The following is a 12,566-nucleotide window of genomic DNA, read 5'->3' as shown; positions in this document are numbered from 1 at the left end:
GGAAAGTCAAGTCCATGTTTCTCACAAAGCAACTTGGTGGAAATTAGCTACATACTTATTGAACATGGCCGGTCCACTTATCAATGAATTACAGCTAGCTTGAAAGACTGTACCTGCCTGACTCACCAAGTCAATCCATGAAGAAAAAATCTAAACCATAGATGGTGTATCGCTTGGTTTATTCACTTCAATCCCAATTGCTTGTAGTTGTTACACATTTTAATTCTCACATATGTGAAACTCTGCAAGGACTATTATCATGGCAGATCATGGTGCAGAATATTGCTCCTCACATTTTCACTGTGCTGTTTGTCTGGTATATGAACCGCATATGAGAGATGAAAAACTCTTATTATAAAAGAAATTAAGTTATATTATAGGATTGTGTCAAATTTCATTTTACTACATGGGAGATTTCAATAAAATTGTGCATATAGATGAGAGGAAAGAGATGAATAATTTGTCAACATCCGCTGAAGACTTCAGAGCATGGATAATTGATATGGAGTTGGTGGACTTGACGCTTAATGATCGCAAGTATACATGGTTTAGAGACCAGTCTTGTAGTCGTATTGATAGAAGTTTGGTAAATCTGGAATGGCTACACACGTACCCGGATACTCGACTTAGAGGAGGACCGAGAGGATTATCAAATCATTGTCTCTTGATAGTGGAAGATAGAAGAATGGTTCAGGGTTCAAGACCGTTTCGCAGCCTAAACTCGTGGTTCACACATCAAGGCTTTCTAAGAATGATGAAGAAAGAATGGAGGGGTCTGGGAGATGCACAGTTTCTGGATAAGTTGAAGGCATTATCAAAACTGTTGGGTAGATGGCACAAGCAGCACTTTGAGAATATACCTGAAAAGATAAAAAAGTTTGAGGAAGAGATCAAGAAAGTGGACGACATAGTCAGTATCGGGATTTATGATGCTACAGTAGAAGCAAGAAGGAAGGCGCTAGTGAGGTGTTGTGAGTTATGGTATACGAGAAAAGATATACACTGGAAACAAATATCTAGGTCTCAACACGCCAAGGAGATGGACAGGAACACAAGATATTTTCACAATATTGCATCAGCAAGAAGAAGGAATAATAGGATTGAGTCTTTAGTGATTAACGGGAGGCTGGTAAGGAATCATGCGAGAATAAAAGTTGCCATTAGAGATTTATATAGGAAACTGTTCCAGCAGGAAGCTTCTCCAAATATTATCTTTCGAGATGGTCTAGTCAATCGGCTGAAAATGGAGGAAGCTCAAGCGTTAGAGATGCCACCGTCGGAGGAGGAAGTAAAGGATGTTGTATGGGATTGCGAATCATCTAAGGTACCGGGTAGCGATGGGTATAACATGAACTTTATAAAAAAGTGTTGGGAGGAGATTGGAGTAGAGTTCACTAAAGCTGTGATGACTTTCTTTGAGACGAAAAAGTATCAGTAGACTCTAATGTTACTTGGGTAGCGCTGGCACCAAAATTTGTGGGTGCGAAGGAGATAAAAGATCTTAAACCAATCAGCATAGTTGGGTGCATCTATAAGGTGATATCAAAAGTGTTGACAAGAAGAATGAGGAGCGTAATGCCAAGTTTAGTGGGGAAATCACAAAGTGCTTTTGTTAAAGGTAGGAGGATACATGACGGTGCGTTAATAGCATGTGAAACTGTACAATGGCTAAAATTGAAAAGAAGGGCGTCAACAATCATCAAATTGGACTTTCAAAAAGCCTATGACAGAGTCAAGTAGAACTTTGTTGATATTGTACTAGAAAAGATGGGGTTCAGAAGAAGGTGGAAGGCATGGGTTGCAGAGTGTATCAGGTCAGCATCTATCTCCATAATGGTTAACGGGTCACCATCGAAACCGTTCAAGATGGAAAGGGGGTTGCGGCAAGGCGATCCTCTATCACCGTTTCTATTCATTTTGGTTGTAGATGTGTTGAATAGGATGATTGGGGAGGCGGTTAGAAATAGGAGAATATCTCATCTTTTGGTCGGTAGGGATAATATAGAGTTATCACACCTACAATTTGCCGATGACACTATATTGTTCTGTCCACCAAAGGAGGAAACATTGAGAAATTACAAGAAACTATTGTGGTGCTTTGAAGTGATGTCCGGATTGAGCATTAACTTTGAGAAGTCAAGCCTAATACCGGTGAATTGCAGTCAGGAGTGGGTGGATCGGATGTGCGGAATACTAGGATGCGGCGCGACATCTCTACCGGTAAAGTATCTGGGTATTAACTTAGGAGCAAACCCAAGATTGGTAAAAACAGGGAAGCCGATAATAGAGAAGGTGGAGGACAAACTTAGTTTGTGGAAAGCAAAGGTTCTCAGTAAAGCAGGAAAGTTGATCCTCATCAAGTCAGTTATCAATAGTCTACCTATTTATTACCTCAGTTTGTATAAAATGCCTGTTGCAGTGGCGAAAAAATTAATTTCATTGCAGCAGCGGAGGTTCTTTTGGGGGAAGGACGATAGAACAGCCGGATTGGCTTTGGTAAAATGGGAGATGATACAGGCACCGATGAAGCTAGGAGGGCTAGGTGTGGGAGACGCGATGATTCGCAACGCCGCCTTACTATTCAAGTGGTGGTGGAGATTCTCGAAAGAAGATTGTCCATTATGGAAGAAGATTGTGTGCTCATGCAATAATCTGAATCCTAACCAGCTATTGTCTACTCAAGCTATGCCAGCAAAAGGGGGCCCGTGAAAAGATATATGCAACTTGCAAATAAAAGAGCAGACTGTCAGACAAAAGATGATTGATGGTCTTGCTATGGAAGTAGGAGATGGTAGATCAACCAGATTTTGGGAGGATACATGGTTACAGTCGGAGAAGTTGAAAGACTCTTTTTCGAGACTTTTCTTGGTTTCAAATAATAAAGGATCTGTAATTGGGGACTGTGGGTTTTGGAACGGAATATAGTGGGTGTGAAACTTCTAATGGAGGAGGGAACTCTGCCAATGGAAGTGGACATTTTAAATCAAATGCTTGATATATTGCACGCTGTGAGATTGATAGCAGGTGTACAAGATAGAGTGGTGTGGAAATTTGACAAGGAAGGTGTTTATACTACTAACTCATTTGTACAGGTTTTACAGGAACAGACTGTGACGGATGATATCCTTAGCTACAAGTTCACAAATGGAATTTGGAAAGGACTAGTACCCCCTAGAGTTGAGTTGTTTAATTGGTTTGTGCTAGTAGGTCGAGTCAATACAAAGGATCGTTTGAGTAAATTCGGCATCATTGCTCAGAATGATAATGTTTGTGTGATGTGTAAAAAAAAAGTTGAATCTGTGCAACATTTGTTTGTTACGTGTGAGTTTGCTTGGCAGGTATGGTGCGTATGGATTGCTCATGTGGGTCAAGTTTGGTGCATTTCAGGGTCAATAAAAGAACACTTTGAGAGTTGGAGGACGATATCTATGACAAAAGATAAGCGTAAAACATGGTTAGTTGATTTCTTCTCAATTATATGGAATATCTAGTTGTGTAGAAATGAGTTCATCTTCCAGAATAAGGAAGCGGTCGTGGTGGAATGCATTGCTAGATCGGACTATAGCTGCAAGGAATGGTCTAAAAGTATCTCGTGTTGTTGATGGCTATGCTGGAGATGACATAGAAGTTGCTTTGTATCTTAGTAATGTATGCTCCATCAAGTGTGTTGAGTTTGTTTTGACTTTCAAAAAAAAATTAAAAATTTTAAATTAATTTACATTATTTCATATGAATTAAAATTTTCATAAAATATAGTTAAAAAATTAAAGAAATAAAGTTTTAGTTAAATACTATAATTTTCTATTACTAGAAGTTAATTGTGTTAAAAATTTGAAGAATTATGAAAAATGTCCAAGAGTCTTTGCCAACTAAGGTATTTAGTTATTAAATGATGACAAAATTAAAGTATGCAAGCTGAACGAGACACATTACTTCCTAATATAAATTATATCTCAAAGTTATTAGAAGACACTAACACTTTGAAAAATCAAAACAAATTCTACAAACTTTCATCAATCACCGCCAATATATACATCTAGTTGTTAAAAATGATTATTTTAGTATTAAAGATGTTCTATATAAAGGTACATATGTTTTATGTGTTGTGTTTCATGAAAAAAAAAATATGTTATGAGAATTGAGAATTATTTTTTATTTTTTTTATTTTATAAGTGTTAACGAGTTAGAGAGATAAAAATATGATAATGTTATCTGTTCTTGTATGGATACCTGGAGAGAGAGCTCAGTCTCTAGGAGTCGGCGCCGAGCTATTGCTTTCGGTGCCGACCTTCAGGTCTTGTGATAATCCGAGCTTTTCTCCAAGAGTGTGTCCAATCACGTAGAGCTTTGAGCAAGAAACAGGGGGGAGTGTACCTGCAAAGGCACTCCGAAGCTTAAGTTAGTATTGAGAATTCAATGTGTCCTTTAAAGTAGAAGATCATACCTTTTTATAGGTGACAGCCTATAGATTGGTTACGTTTCTGTATTTATTGTCTGTAATAAAGAGTAGTAATAAGAGTAAATGTCAGGTTGGACGTTTCTCATTTGTGGAGTAGTCCGTTGAGCTGATCTGTAACGTTATATTTCAATAAATGATATTGATTATCAAATAGTGTCTGTAGTGCCGAGTTATAACTGTAATGCCGAACTGTAACGCTGATGTTGTGGTAAATGCCGAGTTATGAATAGTTAAGTCGATTTATGATATTGAATTTATTATGGCCGGACCACAGCCCCCAAGCTTAGCCTGGGAGAGTGTTTAATGAAGCAGGTTGAGCTTTTAATGACGTGTGAATCGGTTGTTGATCAGTTCGGCATGTGATTTAACTTTGTTTTTGGTTTGTGGTTGAACATGGTAGCCCCCAGTTCAAGATGTTTTATTGAACAGTTACTGAGGCTAAGCGTGCGTGATTAGGAAAGAGAAACAATTAAGGGGGGCATTAATTTTTGCTTGTTTCCAAGGTTAGTGTTATGAGACGGTGGGTTTGATGGGAAGGGAAAGTATTTGGTTTAAAGTGGGTTAATTTAAAGTTGGGGAAAACTGAAAGGTTGCATGCTTGTTGCTTTATTTTCTTCAAGTGGTATCATCTAAACAATGAGTAAGAGAGGTGAGTTACTTTGGCTTTCTCTGTAAAACCGCGTGTCTCTTCTTCTTCCTCTCTGTTTTTTCTGTGTAACTGTTTGCTCCTTCTTCGTGTTTTCTGCTTTTGAATTTTCGATGGGTTATGAAAGAGATACAAGAAGGAAGATAGATTGGGCTTATGATTGGGTAAATGGTGATGTGAAAGATCGTGTTTCTTTATTTTTGGATGTTGGTGCTGTGAATCAGATAGATAAGCGAAAGGTTGTTAGGGCTGACTCTAGGGTTCGATTGGAACTGTTACCCTGTAGTGTGGATGATAGGGTTTTTCATAGAGGGGAGGGTTTTGAGTATTTCTTTATGTATAGTTCCGTTTTGGAAGAATTGAGGGTGAGAGTCCCTTTTAGTGAGTTTGAGTGTAAGGTGCTGAGGCAGTTAAACTGTGCGCCTTCACAACTTCATCCTAATGGCTGGGCTTTCCTTCGGGCGTTTGAGATTCTGATGGAGTTCTTGGAGGAAAATCCGTCGGTTGAATTGTTCTTTTCATTGTTCCAGGCGAAAGGAGTTTGGAAAGGTGGTTGGGTAAATTTGAATAGTTCTCCTGGTTTTGCGTTGTTCAAGCTGTACAAATCATCTTTTAAGAATTTTAAGGAAATGTACCTGAAGGTAAGTAGTTGTGAAGATGACTTTCCCTTTTATGTTGACGAGCATTTGGGGGAGAGATTTCCTCTCTGGTGGTGTTCTGAGCCTCAAAACATTTTGGGTCCTGAATCTATAAGTCCGAGGGATGAGTGCATTATTGAGTATTTGACCGAGTTTATTGATCGGCGAGATTTGATTTCTGTTTATGATCTGCTGCAATGGGAGGAGAATCAGGCTTCTGTTGTGGAATATTTGGGTAAGATTTTGGACTGTGGATGTTATATTGTGTCTGATGTTTTTGATTAGGTTTTCTGTTTCGTGTTTTTCAGGTGGCAAGTATCCAGGTGTATCTGCGGCGAGTTTGAGGTCTCGCGTGAAGAGCAAGGGTTTGGATAAAGAGGTGTCTTCGTCCAAAGTAGAGAAGGTTGGTGTTGGCGAGGTTGAGCAACCAAAACGTGGGAGGAGGAAAGTTATTGCTAAGAAGAGGAAAGGTGATGTGGTGGATTTTTCTGATGTTTCTGGGGATGAGAAGGATGATGTTCCGATGGAAGATATTCATAGGTTTTGTGAGAACCAGGAAAGGTTGCATGGTTTTGTTGAGCAGAGTGAGGGGTTATCGCTTTGGGGAAAAGATCACCCTTTCATGAGTACGGTGGATGAGGTGTGCCAGACTCCTTCTGATGTTAGTTTGGCGGAAGAGGTAGGGGATGTGGCGATTGATCAGTATATGCAGGTAAGTTTTGTTTTTGAAGTGCAAGTGTTTTTCGGGTGTTTTGTTTTAGGTTATTAATCTGTTATTCTTTTAGGTTGTGGGTTTACGACTTGCGAGTTTGGGGCGCAGTCGTGAGAAGATGCATCGCAAGGTGGTTGAAAAGAAAGAGGATCCGCGTTTGAAGGAGGAACTGGCTGTGAAAGCTGCTAAGGTTACTGAACTTGAGATGAAGTTCGCTGAGGTTGAGAAACAGTTGAAGGAGGTGAAGGAGAGCTATGCTAAGGATGTTGAAGATTTAAAGAAGAAAGAAGCTGACTTATCTTCTTTGAGTGCCCGTATGATTGAGGTTACTGCACAGATGAAGGAATTGGAGAAGAATAAGCAAGGAGAGATTCTGGATTCCTTCCTCGAAGGTTTTGAGAGGGCTGTTCTGCAAGCAAAGTTTCTGGCTCCTGATGTGGATTTGTCGGCTATGGATCCGGGCAAGATAGTACAGGATGGTGTTATGATTGACGATGATGGTGCTGCAGAGCAGGGAGATGAGAATGTGTAATTATGAATGTTTGTCTGTAGGGTTGTTTTGCTCTCGAGTTGAGCTTTTGATATTTTGTGGACATTTGTAGTTTGTTTTTCGTTATTGTAGCCTATATGTTGCTACTTTTTTAGGGAAGAACCTTTATGATAATATAATGTTGTTGCTGGATGGAAAGTTGTGATGTTGATGGTAATAACTGTGATGGTCATTTAGGAATGTTTGTTCGGTAGGTTAGTCTGACTGATATCAAGTTTTCGTTTTGGCCGAGTTAAGCGTAACTGGCTTGTGAAATGTGTTCTGAGTCATATGTGGATCTTGTAGGTTTCAGTGATCGGAGTTCGAGTATGATCGGATTGCAATTTAGTTGCTTGATCTGAATTAAATTGTTTTCTTGTCGGGTTTAATGGTCAGGGCCCGAATTAGATCGGATTCGTTATCTGACGAATTGTTTTGATTCCGAGTTAAATCGGGTTTTGTCTGATTGAGTGATCTGAATCCGAGTTGTATCGGATGTTGTCTGATTAAATGATCTGAAACCGAGTTAGATCGGATTTGTCTGAATATATGGTTGGAGTCCGAGTTAGATCGGATTTTGTTTGAGTAAATGTTCTGAAACCGAGTTAGATCGGATTTTGTCTGCTTAAATGATCTGAAACCGAGTTTGATCGGATTTTGTCTGATTAGATGGTCTGAAACCGAGTTAGATCGGATTTTGTCTGAGTAAATGATCTGAAACCGAGTTAGATCGGATTTGTCTGAAAACGTGGTAGGAGTCCGAGGGGGTCGGACGTAAATCTTTTTAATGATGGTTTTATCTGGATGTGGTTAAAATCGGTTTCTAACTTTTTGTGAAATTGAAAAGTATAGGATGCAAGTAAACTTGACTGGATAAAGTAATTTATTAATATAAGACCTTTGAATTTAAAGGCCCAGGTAGGCTAGCCTCGTTAAAACCTCTCCAAGCAAAACCCGTGTGGGAAAAATCTTGGTAGTAGGAAAAAGAGTACTTGCCTGTCCCTGGTATTAGCTGTAGTATAACTTTAAGGAAGATACATTCCATGTGTTAGGGAGATCTTTACCCTCTAATGTTTGTAGGCGATATGCTCCATTGCCGATGACTTCTGTGATTCTGTAAGGGCCCTCCCAATTAGCTGCCAGTTTGCCATGCGCTGTTGGTTTCCTTGCTTGTTCTGTCTTCCTGAGCACGAGGTCGTGAACTTGGAAAGATCGTGGTTGTAGTTTTTGGTTATATCTATGGGCAATGCGTTGTTGCATTGCTAAATGTTTTATTGCTGCGGATGATCGGATTTCTTCAATGAGATCAAGTTCTGTTTGCCGAGCTGAGTCTTGGGTAGTTAGGTCGGCCAAGTCCGTGCGTAGTGAGGATTGGGAGATCTCCACAGGGATCATTGCGTCTGAGCCGTAGACCAAGCGGAAAGGTGTCTCCTTTGTAGTTGAATGAGTTGTTGTATTGTACCCCCAGATGATTTCTGGGATAAGGTCTGCCCATAGACCTTTTGCATCATCCAGTTTCTTCCTTAAAGCATGTAATATGACTTTATTGGCAGCTTCGGCTAACCCGTTTGTTTGTGGGTGCTCTACTGATGAGAAGTGCTGTTTGATCTTTAAGTTCTGCAAAAAGGATGTGAATTTTTGATCGGCAAACTGGCGACCATTATCAGTGATAATGTGTCGTGGAATGCCGAATCGACAGATAATATATTTCCAAACAAAGGAAAGCATTTGCTGTGATGTAATTTTGGCTAGGGGTTGTGCTTCTATCCATTTGGAAAAATAATCAATTGCTACTACAAGGAATTTTACCTGTCTTGCGGCTGTGGGGAAAGGTCCGAGGATGTCGATCCCCCATCGGTTGAATGGCCAGCTAACCTCGGAACAGTGTAAGAGTTCGGCCGGGAGATGTGTTATCGGGCTGTGTTTTTGGCAATGGTCACAGCTTTTTACTTTTGTGTGACAATCTTTCTTGATAGTTGGCCAATATAATCCAGCTCTGAGGATTTTTGAATATAGACTTCGGGCTCCGAGGTGTGTTCCACAGATCCCTTCATGTGCCTCAGCAAGCGCAAGCTCTGCTTCTGTTCTGCAAAGACATCTAAGTAGTGGACGAGAGAAACCTCGTTTGTATAGGCAGTTATTATAAATTGTGAAAAAGGAGGCCTGTCGGCGGAATTGTCGGGTATTTTCGACATCGCCTGGCAAGATTCCTGTTTGGAGATACTGTATATATGGAGATCTCCAGTCTACTTCCTGCGTCACACTTAAGACATGGCTTAGTTCAATGCTCGGCTTAAGTAGTGTTGATTGATAAAGTGAGGATCTGTTTGGTTGAGTGCTGGCGAGTTTAGACAGAATGTCGGCTCGGCCATTACTCTCCCTTGGGATGTGGTGTAGTTCGTATTTGGAGAAATTAGAAAATAGATGGTGTACAACATCCAGATATTTTGAGAGCAAAGGGTCTTTTACCTGGTACAGATTATTTACCTGTTGGACGACAAGTAAAGAGTCGCAATATACCTTAAGTTTGGTGATGTTAAGGTCGGCTGCGAGTCTAAGGCCGGCAATTAATGCTTCGTACTCGCTTTGATTGTTGCTTGCTTTAAATGAGAAATTGAGGGAATGTTCAATGACGTTACCGTGGCCATCATCAAGTATAATACCTGCCCCACACCCGTGTGGGTTGGATGATCCGTCGACATATAAAGACCATTCGATGTAATCTTCAGTTGTATTGGGTGTTGAGAATTCGGCAATAAAGTCGGCCAAAAATTGTGATTTGATGGATGTTCGGCCCTCGTATTTGATATCGAATTCTGAGAGCTCCACCGACCATTTTACTAGTCGGCCAGCTAGCTCAGGCTTCTGCAGCACTTGTCGCAAAGGTTGATCTGTTCTGACATGAATCTCATGGCTCTGAAAGTATGGCCGGAGTCTTCTGGCTGAGAAAACAAGGGATAGTGCCAGTTTCTCGATGCTCGGGTATCGAAGCTCGGCGTTTTGTAAGGTCTTGCTTGTGAAGTAGATCGGGAACTGTTTCTTTTCCCTTTCTGCAACAAGAGCGGAGCTTATAGCCCAGTTAGTGACAGACAAATATAAGAATAATGGCTCCCCTTGTAGGGGTGTGTGTAAAATTGGTGGTTTTGAAAGAGTTTCTTTTAAAGTTGTGAATGCTTGTTCACATTCATCAGTCCATTGGAAAGCTTTTTTTGTTTTTAAAGTTTGGAAAAAACATGAGGATTTAGATGCTAGGCAAGGCAAGAATCTAGAAAGTGCAGCAAGTCTCCCTGTCAATCGTTGGACTTCTTTGAGGGTCCGTGGGCTTGTCATGTCCAAAATAGCTCGGCATTTTTCCGGGTTTGCCTCGATACCTCGGCTAGTGAGCATGAAGCCGAGGAATTTACCGCTCTGAACTCCGAATGCACACTTTTCAGGATTTAGCCGCATGTTATATTTTCTTAGCTGTCCGAAAATTTCTGTGAGGTCCTGAAGGTGATTATTGCCGATCTTTGTTTTGGCGACCATGTCGTCAACGTAGACTTCAATGTTCTTGCCGATTTGTTTGGCGAAAATTTTGTCCATCAGACGTTGATATGTTGCACCTGCATTCTTAAGGCCGAATGGCATGACTTTATAACAATAATTTCCATATTCCGTAATGAAGGCAGTCTTGTTTTGATCGGATGGATGCATTTGGATCTGGTTATAACCAGAATATGCATCCATAAAACTGAGTTTCTCAAAACCAGAGGCATTATCAACTAAACAGTCAATAGATGGTAAAGGATATGAATCTTTGGGGCATGCTTTGTTGAGATCGGTGAAATCAACACACATGCGCCATTTACCGTTATGTTTTTTAACCATGACGACGTTTGCCAGCCATGTTGTGAATCTGATTTCTCGGATGAAGCCTGCGCTGATGAGCTTATTGGTTTCGTCTAGGGAAGCTTGCTTTCGATCGTGCCCGAGATTTCTCTTTTTCTGTGCAACGGGTCGAATAGATGGATCTAATGCTAGCTTGTGTGATATGATGGATGGGTCGATGCCTGGCATATCAGCTGGGGTCCATGCAAATAGGTCGGCATTCTGTTGTAAGAATGTTCGGAACGAAGATTTTTCTTCTGAAGATAGCGTGGATCCGACGTATGTGAACTTATCCATGCTTTCTGTGAAATAGATTTTATGTAGGTTTTCTGTTGGAGTCGGCCTTTCTAATGTTCCTGCACGAGGGTCAAGGTCGGCAAGCATGTGTTGGTTGTTCGCGTTGCCGATATTGTGGACCTGGGCTTTAGTGTTACGGTGAGGTATTTTGAGGCTATTGTTGTAGCACTCTCTGGCTTCTCGGGCATCACTATGAATGGTTGCAATTGTGTTGTCCTGCAAGGGAAACTTAACGCAAAGATGAATTGTAGATACTATAGCGCCGAACCTATTTAAGAAAGGTCGGCCAAGTATAATATTATAGGGACTGAAGCAATCGACAACTAAGTATTGAATGTCTGAGGTTTTTGATGAAGGGAACTTACCGAGTGTGGTTTGCAACCACACAGAGCCCATAACCGGGACTCGCTCACCTGAGAATCCTACCAAGTCACCCGTGGAAGGTCGGATGATGTTATCGCTGAGTTTCATTTTCTGGAAAGTCGAGTAAAAGAGAACGTCGGCGCTGCTGCCTGGGTCGAGCAACACCTTTTTAATGAGGAGATCTCCGAGCTGTAGGGAAATTACGACTGGATCATCCAGATTTGTTATGCTGTTGTTATGGTCGGCCGTCTGGAATGTTATCTGTGGAGATGTAGGTGGTGGCTGATGTTGATTTTGATCGGTATTGATAGAAAGGATAGCTCGGTAGGATCTTTTCCTTGCCGAACTTGTCGCTCCTCCACCTGCGAAACCTCCGGAAATACAGTTAATCGTTCGTGTTGGTAGTTCGGGGTGGTTATTGTTCGGGCGATCTCTGTCTCGGTGATGTTGTGTGGCCGAGCTCTGGTCCCCCGGAGCGGGTGCGCGTCGATGCATTTGGCCGCTGATGAATTTGTCCAGATGACCTTGCCGAGCTAATCGCTCCAGCAGGTCTTTAGCGATGATGCAATCGTCGGTATTGTGTCCGTGCTTCTGGTGGAAAGAGCAGTATTTTGATCGGTCAGTGCCTTTTGAATCTGGGTAATTACCAGCTTTTCGTGGCGGCTTGATTAACTTTGAATTCAAGATCTCCTTGATGATGTCATCGCGTTTGGTGTTGAATTTGGTGTAGGTCTCATATCGTGGGATTGGTTTGAAATTCTTCTTGTTGTCCCGTGGCTTGTCGTCATCTTTATAGTAAGGCCTTTCTGTTTTCCGAGCTTGTCGAAGTTCTTCGACGTCAATCTGTCCTTTGGCTTTTTCGCGGAATTCGGCCATCGTTTTTGGTTTGGTCACAGCGATAGTTTCTTGGAACTTTCCTGGTCTTAGTCCACTTTTTATGGCGTGTAGTTCTACCTCGGGGTGGAGGTCGGGTATGCTCATGGCTATTTTTGTGAAGCGCGTCATGTAGTCCTTGAGACTTTCGTGTTGGCCTTGCTTGACCGTGTTCAGGTAGT

At 41.3% G+C, this 12,566-nt stretch overlaps 1 protein-coding gene across 1 annotated transcript; it reads left to right on the top strand.

Annotated features, from left to right (window-relative positions):
- The first annotated feature begins 406 nt into the window (after positions 1–406).
- LOC130963432 (uncharacterized) lies at positions 407–1,438 on the top strand. The gene has a single exon (XM_057889551.1). The coding sequence runs from the start codon at positions 407–409 to the stop codon at positions 1,436–1,438; it is 1,032 nt and encodes a 343-aa protein (XP_057745534.1).
- The last annotated feature ends 11,128 nt before the right edge of the window (positions 1,439–12,566 follow it).

This window comes from Arachis stenosperma, chromosome 2 (genome assembly GCF_014773155.1).
Source record: "Arachis stenosperma cultivar V10309 chromosome 2, arast.V10309.gnm1.PFL2, whole genome shotgun sequence".
NCBI classification, from domain to species: Eukaryota; Viridiplantae; Streptophyta; class Magnoliopsida; order Fabales; family Fabaceae; genus Arachis; species Arachis stenosperma.
Note: the sequence above shows the minus strand (reverse complement) of the source record. Positions and strands in the feature narration are given on the sequence as shown.

Bases quoted from the DNA above. Each gene is read 5' to 3' on its own strand.
- LOC130963432 (XM_057889551.1), top strand. From the start codon at position 407: ATGGGAGATTTCAATAAAATTGTGCATATAGATGAGAGGAAAGAGATG.